Consider the following 21,017-nt stretch of genomic DNA (forward strand, 5'->3'; position numbering starts at 1 on the left):
TTATTTAACTTGCCCCCTCACTTTTCCCTCCACTGCTGTTAATGCAGATAAAACTAGACAAGATCGTTTCAGGGGACAAGGCAAGATACCATATTTATTATGATAACAATTTGATCTATAACCAATAGCTAATACCTAATATACATATATATGTTGTGACAAAGCTCTGTCCTTGCCTCCGTGGGTCCCGCGTTTCCTGGCGGATTTCGCTACCCTCAGAGGCTCACTGTGACCCTCCGCGTAGTCCTTCTCTCTCTAGAGACAAGGGTCACAGTCTACTGAGCCATTTTCATCAGAAGCCAGTGACGGAAGTGAGGAGAAGCAACCCTCTCTCGCACAGTCTCTGTTGTCTCTCAGTCTCAGTGATTAATCAGGGGGGAGCCCAGGCCCACCCACCCGCTATGCCGGGCTCCAGCCCAGGGACCCTAACAATATCAGCTATGGTAGCTGAATTTTTAAAAACAGGACGTGTACAATTCCCCGGGCTACTTCCCACAGCAGCCCCCACTTCCTCAAGATCCACAAAGCTACAGGGGTCTCCGAGGTTCCCCCTGCCCTGCCCCCCTGTACTGCATGTCTGATGTCAAGGGAGCTCTGTGAGGTCACAGCCGCCTCACCACCTTCGCCCAATAGGCTGAGTTCCTGCCCAAGGCCCTTGTGACGTCACTGCCACGCCCACCTCTCCCTCGCAGGGCTGGTGTCTGCCCCTGGCCAGCCTGTTCTGGTGTCTCAGCTGCTCCCCAAATCACCCCACTGCTCACTAGTGATTCTAGGGAACAAGCAGGTGAAACAGTAAAACAGCAGGATCTGTTCCTCCCCCTGCACACTTCATGGATTCAGAGATATTTAGGCCTGAAGTGGCCACCATTTGATCTCCTAATCTGACCTGGATTTCACAGGCCAGGAAGTTTCACACACTTATCCCCATATTAAGCCCAATAGCTTGTGTTTCACTAAAACACGCCTCCCAGACAGACATGCAGTTGTGATGTGAGGACATCAGGAAACAGAGAATCCACCATTTCCTCTGGTAATTTGTTCCAGTGGTTAATCACCCTCACTGTTAAAAACGGGTGTCTGGCTTCTAATTTGAATGTCTCTGGCTTCAGCTGGCAGCCGCTGGTTCTTGTTCTGCCATTCGCAGCTAGATTTAAGAGCACTTTGGGACTCAATATTTTCTCCTCAGGAAGGTCCTTCTCCACCGTAATCAAATCACCTCTCAATCTTCTTTCACAGCGAAATGAGATGGAGCCCCTGAAGTATCTCACTTCAAGCCACATTCTCGAGCTCTCAGATGATTTTTATGTCTCTTTTATGCCCCCACTCCAATTTTTCAACGTCCTTTTTAAAACACGGACACCAGAACTGTACAGAGTATTCCAGTCGCAGTCTCACCAGTGCTTCAGGGACACAAAGATGCAGCAGATGGTGGTTGCTGTGTACTCATCTGGGGGGAGATACTGGCTAGATGGGCCCATGGGGGCTCAGGAACGGGGAGGGTGGGACATTGGGTTGTGGGGGCCAATAAGTAGCTAGATGGGTACAGAGGGGTGCTCTGGATTTAGGTCCTCGGGCAGTTTCGGTCGTAGCTCCCAGGAATCTCTGTGATCTCGGAGAGGTTCTTCTGGCTGTGTTTTCTCCCAGAGCCCCATCTCTGTACGGCGAGGAGGGGGCGCGGTGACTGTGCTGGGGTCTGTCTCACAGCCTGTCTCCTTCTCACTGCAGAGCTCAGCTTCCCCAAACCCTCCATCTCCCTGAGCCCTAACAGGGAGGTGGACCTGGGGGGAGCTGTGACCATCCGGTGTTGGGGTCGGCACCACAACATGAGGTTCCTTTTGTGCAAACTTGGAGACCCGAACGCGCTGCAGGATGTGGAGCTGGCTGGGGACGTGGCTGAGTTTCCCATCCGCCGTGTGAGCCAGAGAGACTCAGGGAACTACAGCTGCCGATATAGCATCAATTTGAACCAACCCATCTGGTCAGAGCCCAGCAACCCCGTGGAGCTGGTGGTAGCAGGTTCGGGCCCAGTTCGACATCCCCACTCCCAGCCCCAGACCCAGCCAGACCCTCAGGGGATCTCGGCTCTCAGAGCAGGCTCTGCTCTGAGCCCTGGGCCCAGCAGAGGGGACACCTGGCTGGGGAGTGGGGACGGAGTCATTGGGGGGTTCCCAGCTGGGATAAGAATCAGCAGCTGAGATTTGGGGCTGAGGGAGGGGGGATTACTCTTCAACAGCCACAAGACAGCTGCAGTGGAGAGAACCCCAAGGATTCCTGGGCAGCTGAAATAGAGTGAGAAAGAAAACAGATGGGATAGCAGACAGCAGCTCCCTACGGCCCAGAGCGCTCCCGGTGGAAAGGGCTGGTAGAGTTTGGAGGGAGGCTGTCCAGTCCCTGGAGAGAGACACCAGCAGCCAACAAGGTAGCAACCGGGACCAGAAATGAAGGGACCCAGCAAGTGGGGAGCCAGTGGAAAAGGACCCGGTGGCTGAGCTGTGTCATCGAAGGGCACCAGGCACAGAACTGGCAGGGAGAAAGTCCGATTCAGAAGTGACAGAGATGGCATGGAGGACTAGCTGTCTTGATATGAGCTGAAACTCAGAACTAGGGTGATCAGATCACGGATTGTTGTAGTTGTCGGATCTCAGTGATTACATGTGGATTGTTGTATCAGGTGAGAGGTCCAGCTTGGCATCCCCACTCCCAGCCCTACAGCCTGCCAGACGCACAGGGTGTCTCTGGGCCGATGGGATGTTCAGATAGGGTTACCATCCATCCATATTTCCCCAGACATGTCTGACTTTTTCATCTTTAAATAGCCGTCCGGGAGGAACTGGTAATAAGGTTAAAAGGTCCGGGATTTTCCCCCCTCCTCTCCCTCCCTCCCTTCAATGCAGAGTGTGGCGTGGCTGATTGGGCAGCTGGGCCTGATTGAGCCGCTCCCATTGGCCTCCAGCAGCCAGAGCCCCTCCCCTGCTGACACCATTGGGGAATGAGGGAGGGGGGATCTAGCTATTATCTTTGGAAAATCATGGGAGACGGGAGAGATTCCAGAAGACTGGAAAAGGGCAAATATAGTGCCCATCTATAAAAAGGGAAATAAAAACAACCCAGGAAACTACAGACCAGTTAGTTCAACTTCTGTGCCAGGGAAGATAATGGAGCAAGTAATTAAGGAAATCATCTGTAAACACTTGAAAGGTGGTAAGCTGATAAGGAACAGCCAGCATGGATTTGTAAAGAACAAATCATGTCAAACCAAGCTTTATTTGATAGGATCAAAAGTCTTGTGGATAAGGGAGAAGCTTTGGATGTGGTATACCTAGACTTTAGTAAGGCATTTGATACAGTCTCACATGATATTCTTATCGATAAACTAGGCAAATACAATTTAGATGGGGCTACTAAAAGATGGGTGCATAACTGGCTGGATAACCGTACTCAGAGAGTTGTTATTAATGGTTCCCAATCCTGCTGGAAAGGCATAACGAGTGGGGTTCCGCAGGGGTCTGTTTTGGGACTGGATCTGTTCAATATCTTCATTAACGACTTAGATATTGGCATAGAAAGTACGCTTATTAAGTTTGCGGATGATACCAAACTGGGAGGGATTGCAACTGCTTTGGAGGACAGGGTCATAATTCAAAATGATCTGGACAAATTGGAGAAATGGTATGAGTTAAACAGGATGAAGTTTAACAAAGACAAATGCAAAGTGCTCCACTTAGGAAGAAAAAAATCAGTTTCACGCATACAGAATGGGAAGAGACTGTCTAGGAAGGAATACGGCAGAAAAGGATCTAGGGGTTATAGTGGACCACAAGCTAAATATGAGTCAACAGTGTGATGCTGTTGCAAAAAATGCAAACATGATTCTGGGCTGTATTAACAGGTGTGTTGTGAGCAAGACACGAGAAGTCATTCTTCCACTCTACTCTGCTCTGGTTAGGCCTCAGCTGGAATATTGTGTCCAGTTCTGGGCACCGCATTTCAAGAAAGATGTGGAGAAATTGGAAAGGGTCCAGAGAAGAGCAACAAAAATGATTAAAGGTCTTGAGAACATGACCTATGAAGGAAGGCTGAAAAAACTGGGTTTGTTTAGTTTGGAAAAGAGAAGACTGGGAGGGGACATGATAGCAGTTTTCAGGTATCTAAAAGGGTGTCATAAGGAGGAGGGAGAAAACTTGTTCACCTTAGCCTCTAAGGATAGAATAAGAAGCAATGGGCTTAAACTGCAGCAAGGGAGGTCTAGGTTGGACATTAGGAAAAAGTTCCTAACTGACAGGGTGGTTAAACACTGGAATAAATTGCCTCGGGAGGTTGTGGAATCTCCATCTCTGGAGATATTTAAGAGTAGGTTAGATAAATGTCTATCAGGGATGGTCTAGACAGTATTTGGTCCTGTCATGCGGGCAGGAGACTGGACTCGATGTCCTCTCGAGGTCCCTTCCAGTCCTAGAATCTATGAATCTATGAATCTATATGAATCTATTCCCCCTTTTTATATATTTTTCCAGCTTCCTGGAAAGATCTGTGCTCTGACCCAGGGATCAGGCAGTCCCCATTGGTCAAGTAATCTCCATTGTACACAGTCTCTGGGATAATGGAGTCTTTCCATTAACAGTGTCTGGCTGTTGAAAGGTTGCAGTTGAAAGGTTGCTGTGGGTGTCTCTCAACCTCACAACATATTTCAGTAGCACACACAGCAATGCTTCAGAACTTTCCACACAAAGATAGCACATACAATGCAACAGGACATGAATGTTCAAGTCACACTTTGTACCCAACCTATCATAATCATAGTGGTTAATACGGGGGCTCCATGGTGCTACTTTGAGGTACAGATTGTCACCCTGTGGTATCACCACGGCGCGGCCAGGGCCTGTGCAAGAGGCCTCGAACATGTGAGAAACAGACTGTGAACTTCCTTTCCCTTGCAGAGACAGCTGTTGTGGTGTCTCTGTGCACACAGGGAGGGGTCACTTGTTTCCTTTAACCTTCTCCATTTTTAATTATTTATGAGTTGCTGTTTAATAAATTGTACGTGCTCTGAACTCTATGTACTGATCAGTGGGTCAGGGCAGCATCCGGTGCAAAGAGAGTGCCCTGGAGTGGGGACACCCTCGCCCCTGTCATAAGTGACCATGACAAAACTGGGGGTCGAGGCCCAAGGGATCCACGGCTCAGCCTTGCTGGGGTTATGAGGACTCTGCCGCATGGGAGGGAAGAAGGGGAACCCTCGAGGTCAGGCAGGCCTCTGGGTAAAGGGAGTGGGAGCAAGGACTCAGATCCTTTCACTAGCCAATCCCACCGGGGCATGTATAAGCCAGGAAAGCTCCCCACAATAGCGGGACCATTTGCCCCCTTACACTAGGGGTGGGGTCAGCGGCCGCCCTGCCCGTCCGTCCGGAGAGTGAAATGAACCAGTTCCTCCCCCCAAAGCCCGGCTGTTTTGGAAATGAGCGGCTCTGCTCCGGTGACTCCCGAGGGAGCGAGACTTGGAGCCGGTCTGACTCCGGCTGTTGGCCGCAGTCACTCAGCCCCCGTTTCAGTAGACAGGCCGGGTGTGATTCCTTGTCCGTGGGGTTAACCCGAAAGCTTTGCCTTTGAACGGCTGCTGCTGGGGGTTTGCCCAGGAGCCGAGTAAAACCAGGGGCTCGGTTTGAAACAAGCCCCGGCCCCCGGCCTCTGTAACACTGGTGAGGGAGAGAGTTTCCAAACCCCTTGAACCCTCTGGGCCTGTGAGACCCTGTGCAAAGAGCAGCAGGGTTCGGGAGTTTGGGGGGCAGGATGAGGTTGGGGGGAGGGATTAGAGGGGAGATGGGCTGAGATCAGGGAGGGAGTGGGAGAGGAATTTGAGGGGAGACACAAAGGGAGAAGGTGGGTGGGTGTTGTAGGGGAGACGGGACGGGCATTTGAAGTGAGACAGCCTGAGGTTGGGGGAGTTGTGGGGGGGGGGCAGGACAGTGGGTTTGAAGGGAGCGGGAGAGGGGAACGAGGGTTGGAGTGGGGACAGGGCTGAGGGGAGATGGGCTGAGGTTGGTGCAGGCTTGGGGGGTTTGAGGGGACACAGGACAGAGGCAGAGAGGATGGGGATTTGAGGGGAGATGGGATGGGGTTGGGGAGGGTGGAGTTTTGAGGGAAGATGGATCAAGGTCCGTAAGGGGGGATGGACAGAGGTTGGAGGGGGGATGGGGCAAGCACGGGGGGAGGGGCTCCCCCATTACAGAGTCGGGGTTGGTGGTTGGGGGGGCACTTGTTTTCCCGCCAAAACTCAGGCTGTGCTGGGGCAGCACTGGTGGTGGAGGTGGGGGGGAAGCGAGGGGCAGGTGATGCCCCCCAGTCACCCCCCTGGCAATGGGGCAGATTCACCCTGAAACACTCATGGGGGGAACCCAGGTACACTCCAAATATTGGGGGCATCTTCCATTGTCCCCTCTTCCCTGTCACAGCCCTGCCCCGCAGCTCCTGCCTCTCCATACCCACATTCTCCCACCCCCGTATTCCCCTGCCCCCACCCCGCCATCTTATGTGGCCACTATTTCCCAGAGAGCAGCCTGGCACCAAGCCCACTGGGAACACTAGGAAATGGCGGCCATCTTAACTGAGGGTAGGGGCTGGGAAAACAGGGCAGGGGATGGAGGTGTGAGGGGGACATGTGAGGAGTGTGAAGGGAGCAGGCAAGGGGGGGATTTTAAGGGGGATAGACCAGGGGCCAAGCAAAGTTTTGGTGGCGTTAATTCTGGGTGATCCTCCTGATCCGTGGGGCTGAGAGCAGTTATGGGGGGAGGCTCCTGGGCAGTTGGGGGGCTGCTGGTGAGCAGGGGGGTGGGGGATTTAAGAAGCCCATTGGGACCATCCGGACGGGCTCCTGAACCGTCTTCTAACGCTGCTCCTGAGTCACGGTTCCTCCAGCGTTACCCAGCACTGGGTGAGAACGGACGGGCGATGGTGCGACCATCAACACCTGGGTCCTGGCTCCCAGCCCCCTACTCTAACCATTAGACCCCACTCCCCTCCCGGAGCCGGGAATAGAGCCCCCTGACTCCCAGCTTTCTGCTGCCCTCTAGCCAATGGCATATAAACAAAGCCTGTGTCACGTCCCTCTCTAGGGGCCTGGCCACATAACCACTGACAGTGTCTCCTCCAGCTCGGGGGCAGGGTCTCTGCGGGGGCATTAGAAGGTCCCTGGGTCTCTCCCAGCTGGTGACCCATTGGGGGGCAGGGATAGAATTTCTCTTTCTCTGATTTTCTTTTAAACCGGGTTGATTTAATTCACACGCTGAGAAAAGCCCCTTAGAACCAGGCATTACAGAGTAAACCCAGCATCACCGCTCAGCTATGGTGCAAGGGGCGGCAAACCCAGGCGTCCCCCATCACGCCCGCTCCTCACACGGTGCCACGGCTCATGTTGCACATGGGCAGGTTTGCAGGCTCAGAGTAGGGTGACCAAATTTCACGATTTTATAGGGACAGTCCCAATATTCAGGGCTTTTTCTTATATTAGGTGTCTATTACCCCCAGCCCTTGTCCCGATTTTTCATACTTGCTATCTGGTTACCCTAGCTGAGAGGGAGGGCTGCAGAGTCAAACCCTCCAGCACCAGGAAACACCATAGTTATGGTTTCCTGAATGACCTTGTCTCCACCCCCTCCTGCAGCTCCATTATGACACCCGCCTTTAATTGTATGATAACATATTAACTTTACCTACATGGGTCATCAGCCGGGCTTGAACCCAGAATGAAAAGGAGAGGGTATTTTCATGGAAATCGTGGTCAGTGGAAGATTGAAGACCAGACCTCATGGTCGCCTGCTCTCAGCCTGATGCACCTTCCTCAAGGCTGCAGGGTACGTTGAGGGGGACATGTCCCCCTCTCCACAGAGACACAAACAAGCTGTGAGCTGCATGACACTTGGCCAGTTTTGCAAAGCCTTCTGCTTACTTTGACCGCAGTAGATTTCGCTTGAAGATTAAAGACAAGGTGTGATGGACGCAGGAAGAGATGAGACAACGTCGACTTCCTGCAGCTGGAGCCATCAGATGAGTTCCTTATTTGGGGCTCGGTGGAGCTGGGCACCTGTGTCTTGGAGGCAGCACTGAGGGTCCCTTTGTTGCCCCCATCATGGCATCTGCTCTCATGATCCTCTTCCTTGGTGAGTATCGGAGACAGCCAGGGCTTGTGCCTATTAGGAGAATTTGAGACCAGGGCGTGTGCCCATGTGGGCGGGGATCTTAGACCAGGGTCTGTGTCCATGGAGTGGGGGGATCTGAGACCAGGACATGTGTCCATGCGGGGGTGGGGTATGTGACTATGGCATGTGCCCATGGGGAGGGTCTGAGACCAGGGTGTAGGATCTGGTCCCTAATGACCTGTCTCCTCTCCAGGCTGCTGGCTGGCCGGGCAGCACGGGGTGTCCGGACGTGAGTATCTGTGGGGCAGGGGAAACTTTAGTACTCAGGACTATTTACATCCCAAACCAGCAGTCTCCACTGCAGGCCCCCGGGCAGGGGCTTAGCACCCTCTTCACCCCACAATTCCTCGCCCTGGGTCCTGCCCCCAGGGAGCACAGGGCTGCTTCATCCTCTTGGCACCCTCCCCTGCTGAGCCCCCCCCCTGGCCAGGGTCACTGAGGCCCCTGCAGTCAGGTTCCCTGGGCCCTGGGGCACAATGCAGCCTTAGGGCTTAACCCCTTCCTGCCCACGCAGTAGCTGGGGGACAGGAGGCGGCTGGGTTATGTCGATGGCCAGCAGCAGCCTGGGGGTGTTCGCTGCCTTTCCACACTGTGCGGGCAGGAAGGGACAAGCTGCTTCCATCCCTGGGGGAGAGGGGGAGAGATGAGCTCAGCAAAGACATGAGCCAGGTCAGCCCTTCCCCGCCCTGCCCAGCTCCTCCCCGTGGCTGGAAGCAGCTCTCGTCCCTTCCCTCCCACACAGGGCCAAGAGGCTGCTGCTGGCCACATTCTGGTGTGAACCCTGGCAGAAAACTGGGGAGGGGGGCATGTGACCCTGTGTTAATTTGTATGTTTGTACTGCGTAGTTCTGATTTATTGCCGTTGAACTCACGTGAATATGAGTGATTTTACCAGGTGTCCCATATTCAGCAGAGGGAAATATGGTCACCCCACTGGTAGGCTGAGATCAGAACCCAGCCCTGCCCCTAATGCAGTCAGGGGGTGACTCCGGATTGACCCCGGGGGGCTGAGATCAGGACCCAACCCACAGATTCCCTGTAGATGCAGGCCTGGCTCTACCATTTTTGCCACCCCAAGCAAAAAAATAAAACAAAAAAAAGCTGCCCGGACTGTGCCGCCCCAAGAATGGCTGGAATGCCGCCCCTTAGCATGCGCCGCCCCAGGCACGTTTCCTCCACTGGTGCCTGGAGCCGGCCCTGTGTAGATGCAGTGAGGTGTCTGTTAGCCTTGGCACTGTCCCTGGGGCTGGGCACTAAGGGCAGGTTACAGACACACGGGGAGGGGTTTGTGTCTCCCCATCTCACTCCTGTTTGTGTGTGAACGCAGAGCTCCCTGAGACCAAACCCTCCATCTCCGTCAGCCCCAGCGGGGTGATCGCCCCGGGGGCAGCCGTCACCATCCGCTGTCAGTGTCAGTGCGAGGCCAGGAGGTTATTTCTGTATAAAGGTGGAATCGAAATCCGGGAGCTGGATGCTGCTGGGGACGGGGGTGAATTCACCATCCCCAGCGCCAGACTGGAAGACGGAGGGGTCTACAGCTGCCGATCTCGCTCCAGATCGGAGCCACCCAAGTGGTCGTATCCCAGTGAGATGGTGCGGATCATTGTAGTAGGTGAGGGGCCCGGCTCAGTGTCCCTGCTCCCAGCCCCACACCCAGCCAGACCATCATGGGGGTCTCTGGGCAGATGGGACACTCCTTGGGGTGTCACTAAACCTGCCTCTGCCTCATTTCCTCTTGTATGAATGGGGGATAATCATCATTCCTGCACCATGAGTCTGGTTAGACCATCAGGACTTGGCTTTAGGGCAGGGGCTTTTTCTCACTGTGTCTGTGCAGCACCCAGCACCTCTGACTCCCAGCCCCCTCCCAATCTAACCACTAGACCCCACTCCCCTCCCAGAGCCGGGGATAGAACCCAGGAGTCCTGGCTCCCAGGCTGCTGGGCCCCATTAAGTAGAGAGACGGGTACAGAAGGGTGCTCTGGATTTTAAGCAGTTTTGGTCGTAGCTCCCAGGAATCTCTGGGATCTCAGAGAGGTTCCTCTGGCTGGGTTTTCTCCCAGGGACCCCGTGTTTGGGACCATGCGGCGAGGACGGGGTGCAGTGACTGTGTCGGGGTCTGTCTCATGGCCTGTCTCCTTTTCACTGCAGAGCTCAGCTACCCCAAACCCTCCATCTCCCTGCGCCCCAGCTGGGGTGTTGCCCTGGGAGGAGCCGTGACCGTCCGGTGTCGGGGTCTGTACCAGAATGTGAGGTTCCTTCTGTACAAAGATGGGAACCCAAACGTGATGCAGGACATGGAGCCTGCTGGGGACCTGGCTGAGTTTCCCATTCGCAACGTGAGCCGGAGAGACGGAGGGCACTACAGCTGCTATTATTGCTCCAAATTGTACCCATTCATCTGGTCGCATCCCAGCGACCCCGTGGAGCTGGTGGTAGCAGGTGAGGGGCCCGGCTCAGTATCCCCGCTCCCCACCCCACACCCAGCCGGACCCTCAGGAGCAGGGGCATGTGCAAGGGGGAAGCAGGCGCAGGGGTCCCCCAAATCAGTGGGGCTGGAAATCAGAACTCCTCCAGGGAGCAGAGCCAGCTCCTCTGGCTGCGGGGGGCACACAAAGTGCCCCTCCAAACGCGGCTACATTTTTATTCCTGTTCATGCCCCTGATCAGGGGGTCTCTGCGCCAATGGGAGGCTGAGAACCAGGCTCGGCCCTGAGCCCTGGACCCAGCAGAGGGGACGCCCAGATGGGGGTAGGGACGGAATCACTGGTGGGTTCCACAGCAAGGGGCAGCAGCAGCTGCTGGAGGTTCGGGGCCGAGGGAGGGGGCATCCTGCCCCAGCCTTCCCCACTCTGGGGGCGCACAGAGGAATTGGGGCCCAGGGGCTGCCCAGCCGGCCCCGCCCCCAGCCTGTGCCTGCATTCCAGGGCTGGCTGTGTGATGCCCACCGGGGCTGGGGGCTGTCGGGTTAAAGAGCAGTGGGAGCTGATCACGTTGGCTGCTCAGAAGCAGCCTGGAAACAACAGCTGTGGGGAGACCCCCAAGGATTCCCGGGCAGCAGAAGTGGGGGGAGCTCGAGCCTGGGGCGGGATTTTTTTGTGATGGGGAGAGAAAGAAAACAGCCGGGGACAGCAGCCAGCAGCTCCACCCCGAGCGCTCCTGGTGGAAATGGCTGGTAGAGTTTGGAGGGAGGCTGCCCAGCGTCAGGAGAGACACCAGCCGCCAGCGAGGTAACAACCGGCACCAGCAATGCAGGGACCCAGCGAGCAGGAGACAATGAAAAGGGACCCGGTGGCCGAGCTGTGTTATCGAAGGGGCCAGGCAGGGAGCTGGCAGGGAGAAAGTCCCGTTGAGAAGGGACAGAGATGGCAGGAACAGGAGGAGGCAGACAGAGGAAAGACAGAGGCATGAGCGGGAAAGTTAGAGGAAGAACCGGGCAGTGAAACACGAATTAAAAAGAGTCTCTCAGTTACCAAAGAAATTATTAGAAAACCGCAGGAGAAGTAAAGCACGTGTCACGGAGTATTGGGGGACTCAGGGCCCTGCACCCCCGGCTTCCTGTGATTCACCATGACTCTCAGCCAGCCAGTAAAGCAGAAGGTTTATTTGGATGACAGGAATACAGTCCAAGACAGGTCTTGCAGGCACAGACAACAGGGCCCCCCCTCAGTTAGGTCCAGCTTGGGGTCCCAGGGCATGCCAGCCCACCCCCCTTGGGGGGTCAGAGCCATCTCTGCCTCCCAGCCATCTCTCCAGCCTGCTTCCAGCACTCTGCTCTCAGCGACCCCTCCCACAGCCTTTTTCAGTTTCCCGGGCCCCGGAGTCACCTGACCTCCAACCCCCTCCTGGGTTCTCATGTTACAAGCTCAGGTATGTTCCCTCGGGCCGACTCCCATCCTCCGATGCAGACCATCCTAGTCACACTCCCCTGTCAGCATTCCCACACCCCAGCAAGAACAGTCCCAGTTCGTCACAGCACGAATGAAATGTGACAGAAACCAGCTGTGAGCAAAGAGAAACGGGCTGGAGAAATGAGGAGGAAGTGAGCTGTAGTGACAGTAAAGCAAATAGTACGGACAAAACGTCCACCCAGCACCTTCAGGTGCAGCGCCAGGAAGGGAAAAGTTGTCCGAGAGCAAAGGGACTCTAGATAAAGCAGCGGAGGGACAGTTGTTCGATTGAGAAGCCGACCCATCGCCTGGAGAAATAGCTGCAGGTATCTGGAACAGCAAACCGAGACGGCGCAAGGGGATGGCTCAAGATACAACAAACCAGCCTAAGGACAGAGAAGCCACGAAGGGAACGTAGAGTGGTGGGTTCTGGCCTAGTGCCTTGGACGTTCTAACGCCAGATCCTGGTGCTCCAGGAATGTAAATTGTTGCCCAGGAAGTGGGTTGAATTCAGCCAATGGCAGTTACTGTCCAGGCGAGCTCAGCAATAGTTCCCAGTGTGACCCGACCCAGCAGTTCCTGCTACACCAGCGAACTCTGATTCACTTGTGATCATTCCCCACTGAACTGATTTCTCCTTCCCCAGCTGATGGAGATAAAACGCAATTGGCCTGTAGGTCCCCTCGGCCTCTCCTTGCCCTGCCCCAGCCACCTCTCCACGGGCTCCTTGCAGATGGATCCGCACTGTTGCCCTGCTGAGTGGTGGGGGGCCCTGTGCCTCTTGTGTCACTAGCCCAGCTCTCTTGGTCTTGGATTCGGGGGAAAAGCATCCAGAAGACCCTCTCCCTGCAGGCCCCTGTATAGGCCTCGTCACTGGGGCTGGGCTGTGGGGACGGGGCGCAGTGACCGTGTGTGATGAACTGGGATTGTTCTTACTGTGGTCTTTGAATGCTGACAGGGGAGTGTGGCTAGGATGGTCTGCATTGGGGGATGGGAGACCTGCGGAGGGAGAATACCTGAGCATGTAACATGAGAACCCAGCAAGGGGTTAGATGCCAGGTGACACCTTTGCCGGGGAAACTGAACAAAGGCTGTGGGAGAGAGTTGAGAGCTGGCTGGTGACATGGCTGGGAGGCAGACGGGGCTTTGACCTCCCAAGGGGGCTGTGGTGCCCTGGGACCCCAAGATGGACCTAACTGAGGGGGGTCCTGTTGTCTGTGCCTGCAAGACCTGTCTTGGACTGTGTTCCTGTCGTCTAAATAAACCTTCTGCTTTACTGGCTGGCTGAGAGTCATAGTGAATCGCAGGAAGCCGGGGGTGCAGGGCCTTGTGTCCCTCCACACTCCGTGACACCGTGCTGGGGTCTGTGTCTCACGGCTTGTCTCTTCCTCCCTGCAGAGCCCAAACCCAACATCACCCTGTACCCCAGTGGGCAGGTCGCCCCGGGGGGAGCCGTGACCATCTGGTGTGAGTGTTGGTGTCGGGGAGCGAGGTTCCTTCTGAGTAAAGCTGGAGACCCGGACGCGCGGCGTGTGATGGACCCCATGGGGGACGTGGCTGCGTTTCCCATCCGCATTGTGAGCCAGGGAGACGCAGGGAATTACAGCTGCCAATACAGCACCAAGTGGGACCCACCCATCTGGTCGGAGCCCAGCGACCCTGTGGAGCTGGTGGTAGCAGGTCAGGGGCCCGGCTCAGCATCCCCGCTCCCAGCCCCATACCCAGCCGGACCTTCAGGGGGTCTTGGCCCCTTTGGGATTCTCAGAGCCAGGCTCTGCCCTGAGCCCAGCTGAGGTGACGCCCAAATGAGGAACGGGGACGGAGTCACTGGGGGGTTCCCCAGCCAGGGGGCAGCAGCAGCCGCTGGCGTTTCAGGGCTGATGGCTGGGTGCTCGGTTCCCTCCTTCCCCCGTCCCAGCCAATGCTCATTTTCATTCCACAGAGGGATCCGACTGAGTTGGGCCCCAGCAGCCGGATCCCCCAAAGGCGGAGCCAGAGGGAGAAAGTGAACGGGAGAAATGGAACAATTCATCGCCCAGGGAACAGGGCTCCCCACTCAGACGCCCATGGGCCATTCAGGACGTTTGGAGGGGGATGGTCCCTGTAGACAGAACTGATGGATTCAATTATTCTAGATAGAGGGTGATGGATAGATCCATGGGGATGGATGGCCATGGGTCAGTGGGGATGGCCGGCCATGGGTCGGTGGGGAATATGGGTCCTTTGGAACGTAGGCGGTGGACAGATGGGAGCTTGTCTGGTGACGGATAGGAAGATGGAATAAGACCTTGTCTACATGAAAACTGGACCCGAAATGACGAATCCCGTGTGGTTCCCAACCCCCAGTGGTGATCTCAGAGAGAGTCGGGGCTGTCGGAATTAGTGCCCCCTGGTTTGATACAGCCGCGGTTGGCAGACAAGCTCCCCTGTAGCTCTATAGACACAGGGACGTTCCTCTAACATAGGAACAGCCACACCCAGACCTGCTCCGCAGTTGTGAATGAGACTTGGCTGGGGCAGGGACCGTCTCTGTGCCATGTGTCTGTACAGCTCCAAGCACACGGGGGAGCTGGCCCACGACAGGGGCACCTGGTAATTAATACTAGGTAATAATGATTTTGGTTCCGGTTTCCATGAAGCCAGGCAGGGGCTGTATCTGCGCTCAGGGTCTCGCTGGGCCGACCCTCCCCGTTCTGGGATCCAGGGGCATTGAGTCCCGTCCTCTCCCCAGGGACCCCGGCTCAGGCCGAGGAAGAACCACCATTGCCGATTGGGGGAGGAGAGGTTCCATGTATAACTAACTACAGACACCAGGGCTCCAGTTTTCTCACCCCCTGGCCCTGCTCCTGACAGATACTGGTTCTATTCCTGCAGGGGCAACAGACACGAGTGAGCCGGGAATGACGCTGGCTCCCCCCCACCCAGGCAATGCGGGGCCAGGTACCAGGGCTGAGGGCAGGAAGTCGACATCAACCCCCCACAAACGAGGTTTGTGCAGCCCAAGGAGCCACCCCCGGGGGGAGCCACTAAGGGCTGGCTGGAGGGGATGGGGGCAGATCCCCACAGCGAATGCCCCATCTGAAACTTCACCCCCAGACTCATTTCATAGACTGGGGGGGTGTTACTAGACAGATGCCAGATTGGCTTGGAGAGCCAGGGATAATGGCTCTGTGTATCCCGTCTGTCTGCCTAACTCTCAGACAGCTGAGGCGAACAGAAGCAGGGCTCCCCCTTAGCTGGGGTGCTGCCCAGTTGGGCATTAACCCTGGAACCTATCAGTCCAGATAGACATGGTGTTAACACTTGAACCCACTGATTCAGAGTGACACACTGTTGATGTTAACTCTGGAACCTAATGGTGGTGGTTGCAATGATAGCACTGTTACATCTTCTGCTACGGATCACTTCAGCAGTGAATGGTTCTCCCAATGATCTCAAAGCATCCTCCCCGGCCAGAAGCCCCCTCCCCTGCCATCCCCCCACCCATATGATTCCTACGCAGAAGTGAGCTGAAGCTCCTGAGAAATTCCCAGGACAGGGGCAGGACCCGAGCAGGTTGGGGGTTGGGCTGCAGGATCCGGGCCCAGTTGGCTTCACATGCATGGGGCCTGAGGTTCACCCCACACACACCCCATCTGCTGACCCCGACTCTGTGAGGGGGGAGATTGTCCCCATGCCCCCGTCCCGCTCGCCCTCATTCCCCTTCCACCTCTTCCCGCTCTCCCATCTCCCCTCAAACACCGGTACCGTTGCCCCTTCTCTACCCACCCACATGCCCCTTTTCTGTCTCTCCTCCAATTCCTGTCCCCACTCCCTCCCTGATCTCAGCCCATCTCCCCTCTAATCCCTCCCCCCACCCTCGACCTGCTCTCCAAACTCCGTACCCTGCTGCTCTTTGCAGAGGGTCTCACAGGCCCAGAGGGCTCAGGGGGTTGGAAACTCTCTCCCTCGCCAGCGTTACACAGGCCGGGGGCCAGGGCTCATTTCAAACTGAGCCCCTGGTTCTACTCGGCTCCTGGGCAAACCCCCAGCAGCAGCCGTTCAAAGGAAAAGCTTTCGGGTTAAACCCACGGAAAAGGAATCAAACCCAGCCTCTTTATTGAAACGGGGGCTGAGCGACCGCAGCCAATAGTCGGAGTCAGACCGGCTCCAAGTCTCGCTCCTTTGGGAGTCAGCGGAGCAGAGCCGCTTGTTTCCAGAACAGCCGGGCTTTGGGGGGAGGAACCGGTTCATTTCACTCGCTGGACGGACGGGCAGGGCGGCCGCTGACCCCACCCCTAGTGTAAGCGGGGGAATGGTCCCGCTATTGTGGGGAACTTTCCTGCTTATACACGCCCCGGTGGGATTGGCGAGTGAAAGGATCTGAGTCCTCGCTCCCACTCCCTTTACCCAGAGGCCTGCCTGACCTCGAGGGCTCCCCTTCCTCCCTCCCATGCGGCAGAGTCCTCGTAACCCTGGCAAGGCTGAGCCGTGGATCCCTGGGGGCTCCACCCCCCAGTCTTGTCGTGGTCACTTATGACAGGGGCAAGGGTGTCCCCACTCCAGGGCACTCTCTTTGCACCGGATGCTTCCCTGACCCACTGATCAGTACATAGAGTTCAGAGCATGTACAATTTATTAAACAGCAACTCATAAGTAAATAAGTAAAAATGGGGAAGGTTACCTGCCCCACCCCCTGGCAGCAGCTGCTGATTTCCCCCTCCCTCTTTGTCACCCCCAGATTACACTCGGGGCAACATCGTCCGCCTGGCCCTGGGTGCCGGGGTCCTGCTGGCCCTGGCGCTGATGCTGGCCGAGGCTGCCCACAGATGGAGGAGGGGCGGACACTAGGTGAGGTGACCCCCTTTCAAAAGCCTCCTCCCTACTCCAGCCTGGCTGCCCCAGCGTGGGGGAAGGGCAGTGGGGGTCACCGTCATCCTGCGCTCATGACGCTGCGTCATCAGGATGGAGCCGGAAGGACCAGTGCAGCCGAACACGTCTGAGCCGGCCCTGCTGACTGGCCCCCAGGGCGTCTGGACAGGCCCAGCTTAGCGTGGGGCTGGGGAGGGGCTGTGCCAGGGGCTCTGTCTGGGGGTGGCAGAAATAGCTAATGGCAGCGGGATGGGGAACCTGCTCCATGGGGTGCCCTAGCTCCGCACCCTACAAGGTGATGGGGCCGTCGGGACACGGGTCGCCCTAGGGGAGAGTTCTGGGCCCTACAAGGTGGCTGGAGCCATTGGGACAAGAGACGCCCTAGGGGCCATGGCTTGTGGGCAGCACCATCCATACCCGTGGTCTCCGGGTCATGCTCTGCGCCGCCTGGGGGTCGTTCGCACTGTGGTAGCTGTTGGGCCTGCGAAGCGGCCCGTCTGCGAGCTCACATGTTAAACCCATGGGCAGTTCCCAGCTGTGCCAAGGCCCCGAAGAACCAGGGGAAATTGGGGACGATGCTGAATGTTGTAACCCGGCCGAGAGAACCAGCCACAGATGGTGAGTTGGTCTGACCCGAAAAGCCCCCTGGCTACAGTCCCACGACTGTTGACATCACGCTGGGGGGAAACAGAAGCTGGAACCAGGAGTTAATAGCCCCAAATTAGCAGGAGGGACTTTGGGCCTAATTGGGGGGCAAAATAATGCCGGGGAAGGACTAGGCCGCCCACTTCCCCCTCGTTGGGTTCCTTAAAAAGAGACATTGGTAAAACCCCCACGAGGGGCTGAACTGTCTCTCTCCGCCCCCGTCCCACCTTGCGTCCCAGCTCACCTCGTCCCTGTGACGTTGCCTCTGTATGAATTTATGAAAATATGCTAATGAGTGTGAATATAATGTAACTGGAATATGCTTCATGCAAAAGGTCTCTTGTAAGGTAACATTACAAAGCTTATAATCTCCTCAGTGTGATCACCCTATTTGTGTAAATGTACCCCTCTTGTATCTGAAACTAGAAATATGGAATAGAACTCGGAGGGCCTATTGTAATTATGCAAAGTGTGGGCCATTAATGGTGGTTTGGAATCTTGATGGCTCCCATTAACCAGGACAATTGACTGTAAATGGCTCTGTTTACCTGTAAGTCTTCCTGTATACGTGTGTGCTGGCAGGTGGGCAATGAAGTCTTACAGTGACATGTGATCATGTCACCTGAACTGGAATCCATCTTTAACCAGGTGCTTTTCCATTAAGAAGGACGGGGTGGGAACCCAGAGAGGGACAAAGGATTCCCGCCTTGTGCAAAAGATCTATAAGTGGGTGGAACAGAACGGAGAGGGCTGCAGTCATGAGAAATCCCCTAGCTACCACTTGAGCTGGAACAAGGACTGTATCAGAGGAAAGGATTGGGCCCAGACTAGGGAGGTGTCCAGTCTGTGAAAGAAGCTTATTGAAACATCTCTGAGGGTGAGATTTCATCTGTAATCACTTTCTTACTGTATTAGTCTTAGACTTGCGTGTTTTATTTTCCATTACTAATTTCTCCCTTGTTACTCACATCTTCTTGTCATCTGTCTGTAATGGGCCACTCTCTTACCACTTCCAAAGTTATTTTTCCTCCCTTTCTATCCTGCTGTTAATTGATTTATCTCGTTAGACTGACCTCACACTTGGTAAAGCAACCCCCATCCTTTCATGTATTTATACCTGCTCCTGTATTTTTCACTGCATGCATCTTAAGTGGGCTGTACCCCATGAAAGCTTATGCCCAAATAAATATGTTAGTCTCTAAGGTGCCACAAGGACTCCTCATTGTTTTTGTTCTGTCCGTTATTACTTGGAACCACATAAATCCTACTTTTTATATTTAATAAAATCACTTTTAACTTATTAATTAACCCATTGTATGTATTAATACCTGGGGTGGGGGGCAAACAGCTGTGCATATCTCTCTATCAGTGTTATAGCGGGCGAACAATTTATGAGTTTACCCCGTATAAGCTTCATACAGAGTAAAACGGATTTATTTGGGGTTTGGACCCCATTAGGAGCTGGGTATCTGAGTGCTGGAGACAGGAGCACTTCTTAAGCTGTTTTCAGTTAAGTCTTCAGCTTGTGGGGAATGTGGTTCGGACTTGGATGTGTGTTTGCAGCGGGCAAGCGTGTCTCGCTCAATCAGGCAAGGGACTGACGTCCCAAGCTGGCAGGGAAAACAGGCTTGGAGGTAGTCTAGGCACATCAGGTGGCAGTTCCCAAGGGGGTTTCTGTGATCCAACCCGTTACAGTCTTGTCTTCATCTTCCCCCAGCTCAGCCCCAGCCCCCAGCGCTGCAGCCCCTCGACTCCTCTGAAGGACTTTCTCCCTGAGAGGCCGGAGCCGGCCGGCCTGGCTCATGTTTAAGGACCTTTGTCATCCCATTGCTTTGACCTGCAGCCCCCAGCCCGCCCGCAGGGATAGCTGATTAACAGCGCCCCGAAGGCCCTAGAAATCCTTTTCCCTTCCCTGTTGAGTTATTTTCCACCCCGCTGTGTATTTCCTCCTCTCCTAGCTCACTCTCCTGGCTTTCCACTGGATGCTGCAGTCGAGTGTGTGGCACCCACCCCACCTGCCCTGCCTAAGGAGAACGGACCCAACGTGGGGCCGGCTCTGCCCGGATTGTAACCACCCAGGCTCCGAGCAGCAGCGGTCGGGGTCACCTTACAGCCAATCCACTCGCTTGCCACTAATCTGCGTCCTGCGTCCAGCGTCCGCCACCAAACCCAGAAGCTGCATTTCACCCCTGTTTCCATCCTCTCCCCCACCTCCTGTCTGTCCGTTTGCTAATCGAAGGGGAGTGTTGGCCCCTCACTGACACACGGTGGGGTTTTTGGATGGCCAGCTCCCAGTGCCAAAGACAGGGGAAGGGCTGATGGGAAATCAAGACCCTGAGACCGACAATCCCCAGGGGCAATGGGGAGAGGCCAATGCGCCAGGTCAGCCGGACTGAGAGGACAGCCAGGCCAGGGAGGGAGTCAGGATCCCAGGGTCCCATCCTCCCTGTGAGCTGGAGCTGCCTGAGCCAGAGCGGGTGAGCTAAGGAGAGAGCGGCAGCCTGAGCCGAGCTGACAGCAGAGCCGCAGCGGCGCTGAGGCGGAGTGGGGCTGGGGTTGGGACTCGAGCTCCGGTTCGGCCAGACAGTGATTTTGATTCTTTCTTTTCTACCTCTATAACTAGCTACGTGATAAGAATACATCTAAATTCTTAAAGTACAGGCCTTTGCAGACAGGCCTGAATATCTATATCCTAACAGGCATATTAACACAGAACTTTGAGTAATTCATTTAAATCACATGACAGAACTGTATTTCCTGCACCTGTCAGAAGCAGAGCAAAGGTGCGGGGGAATCAGGGGTAATGGAGGAGCTGAGGGAGAGGGAAGGAGTCTAGGAGTGAACCTGGAGGGTGTTGTTTGTGAGTGGGAGAAGAGTTTTATTGTGGGGAGAAGATATTTAGGGACCTTGGAAGCCTCCCCCATGCAGACCCTGGCTGACCTCAAACCTCTCCCATTCAGTCAGGGACATCAATCCCTGTCCCCGCAACCCCCATCCCCATGTGTCCCTGCAGCCTCCTCCCCCATCCCCAGACTCAACGCGGTCACCCCACTAGTTTCTGAGCTCCAGTCTGTGACCCCCTAACAGCCCTAGGCCCCAATCTGCTCTAACCTGGCTCTGCAGGCAGGTGCTGTGATGAACTTCTGCTCCTGGGGGAAAGTTTGGATCAGACTGAAATGTTCCAACCTTCATCGGGAATCTTACCTTCTCCACGGGGTGTCGGCGTTCGACAGAATCAAGCTGGAAAGGAGAAAACTCCCACAGAAGCTCCTCCTTAGCACTCAGGTGCGTGAACACAAATCCCCCAGGAGAGACGGTGAGAAGGAGGTTTGCTGCAGCAAGGCCACAGGGGTCTCTGAGATTCCCCCTGCCCTGCCCCCCTGTACTGCATGTCTGATGTCAAGGGAGCTCTGTGAGGTCACAGCCGCCTCACCACCTTTG

The 21,017-nt window shown here is 55.5% G+C and overlaps 1 protein-coding gene across 1 annotated transcript; it reads left to right on the forward strand.

Annotated features, from left to right (window-relative positions):
* The first annotated feature begins 1,823 nt into the window (after positions 1 to 1,823).
* Positions 1,824 to 17,180, forward strand: LOC117870506 (leukocyte immunoglobulin-like receptor subfamily A member 5). Its single transcript, XM_034757693.1, has 6 exons — positions 1,824 to 2,016; positions 9,519 to 9,803; positions 10,343 to 10,633; positions 13,479 to 13,760; positions 14,955 to 15,068; positions 16,801 to 17,180. The coding sequence occupies exons 1-6, from the start codon at positions 1,824 to 1,826 to the stop codon at positions 16,908 to 16,910; spliced, it is 1,275 nt and encodes a 424-aa protein (XP_034613584.1). The 3' UTR covers positions 16,911 to 17,180.
* Positions 17,181 to 21,017: the final 3,837 nt, after the last annotated feature.

The sequence above is a fragment of the Trachemys scripta genome, unplaced genomic scaffold, assembly GCF_013100865.1.
Source record: "Trachemys scripta elegans isolate TJP31775 unplaced genomic scaffold, CAS_Tse_1.0 scaffold_30, whole genome shotgun sequence".
NCBI lineage: Eukaryota > Metazoa > Chordata > Testudines > Emydidae > Trachemys > Trachemys scripta.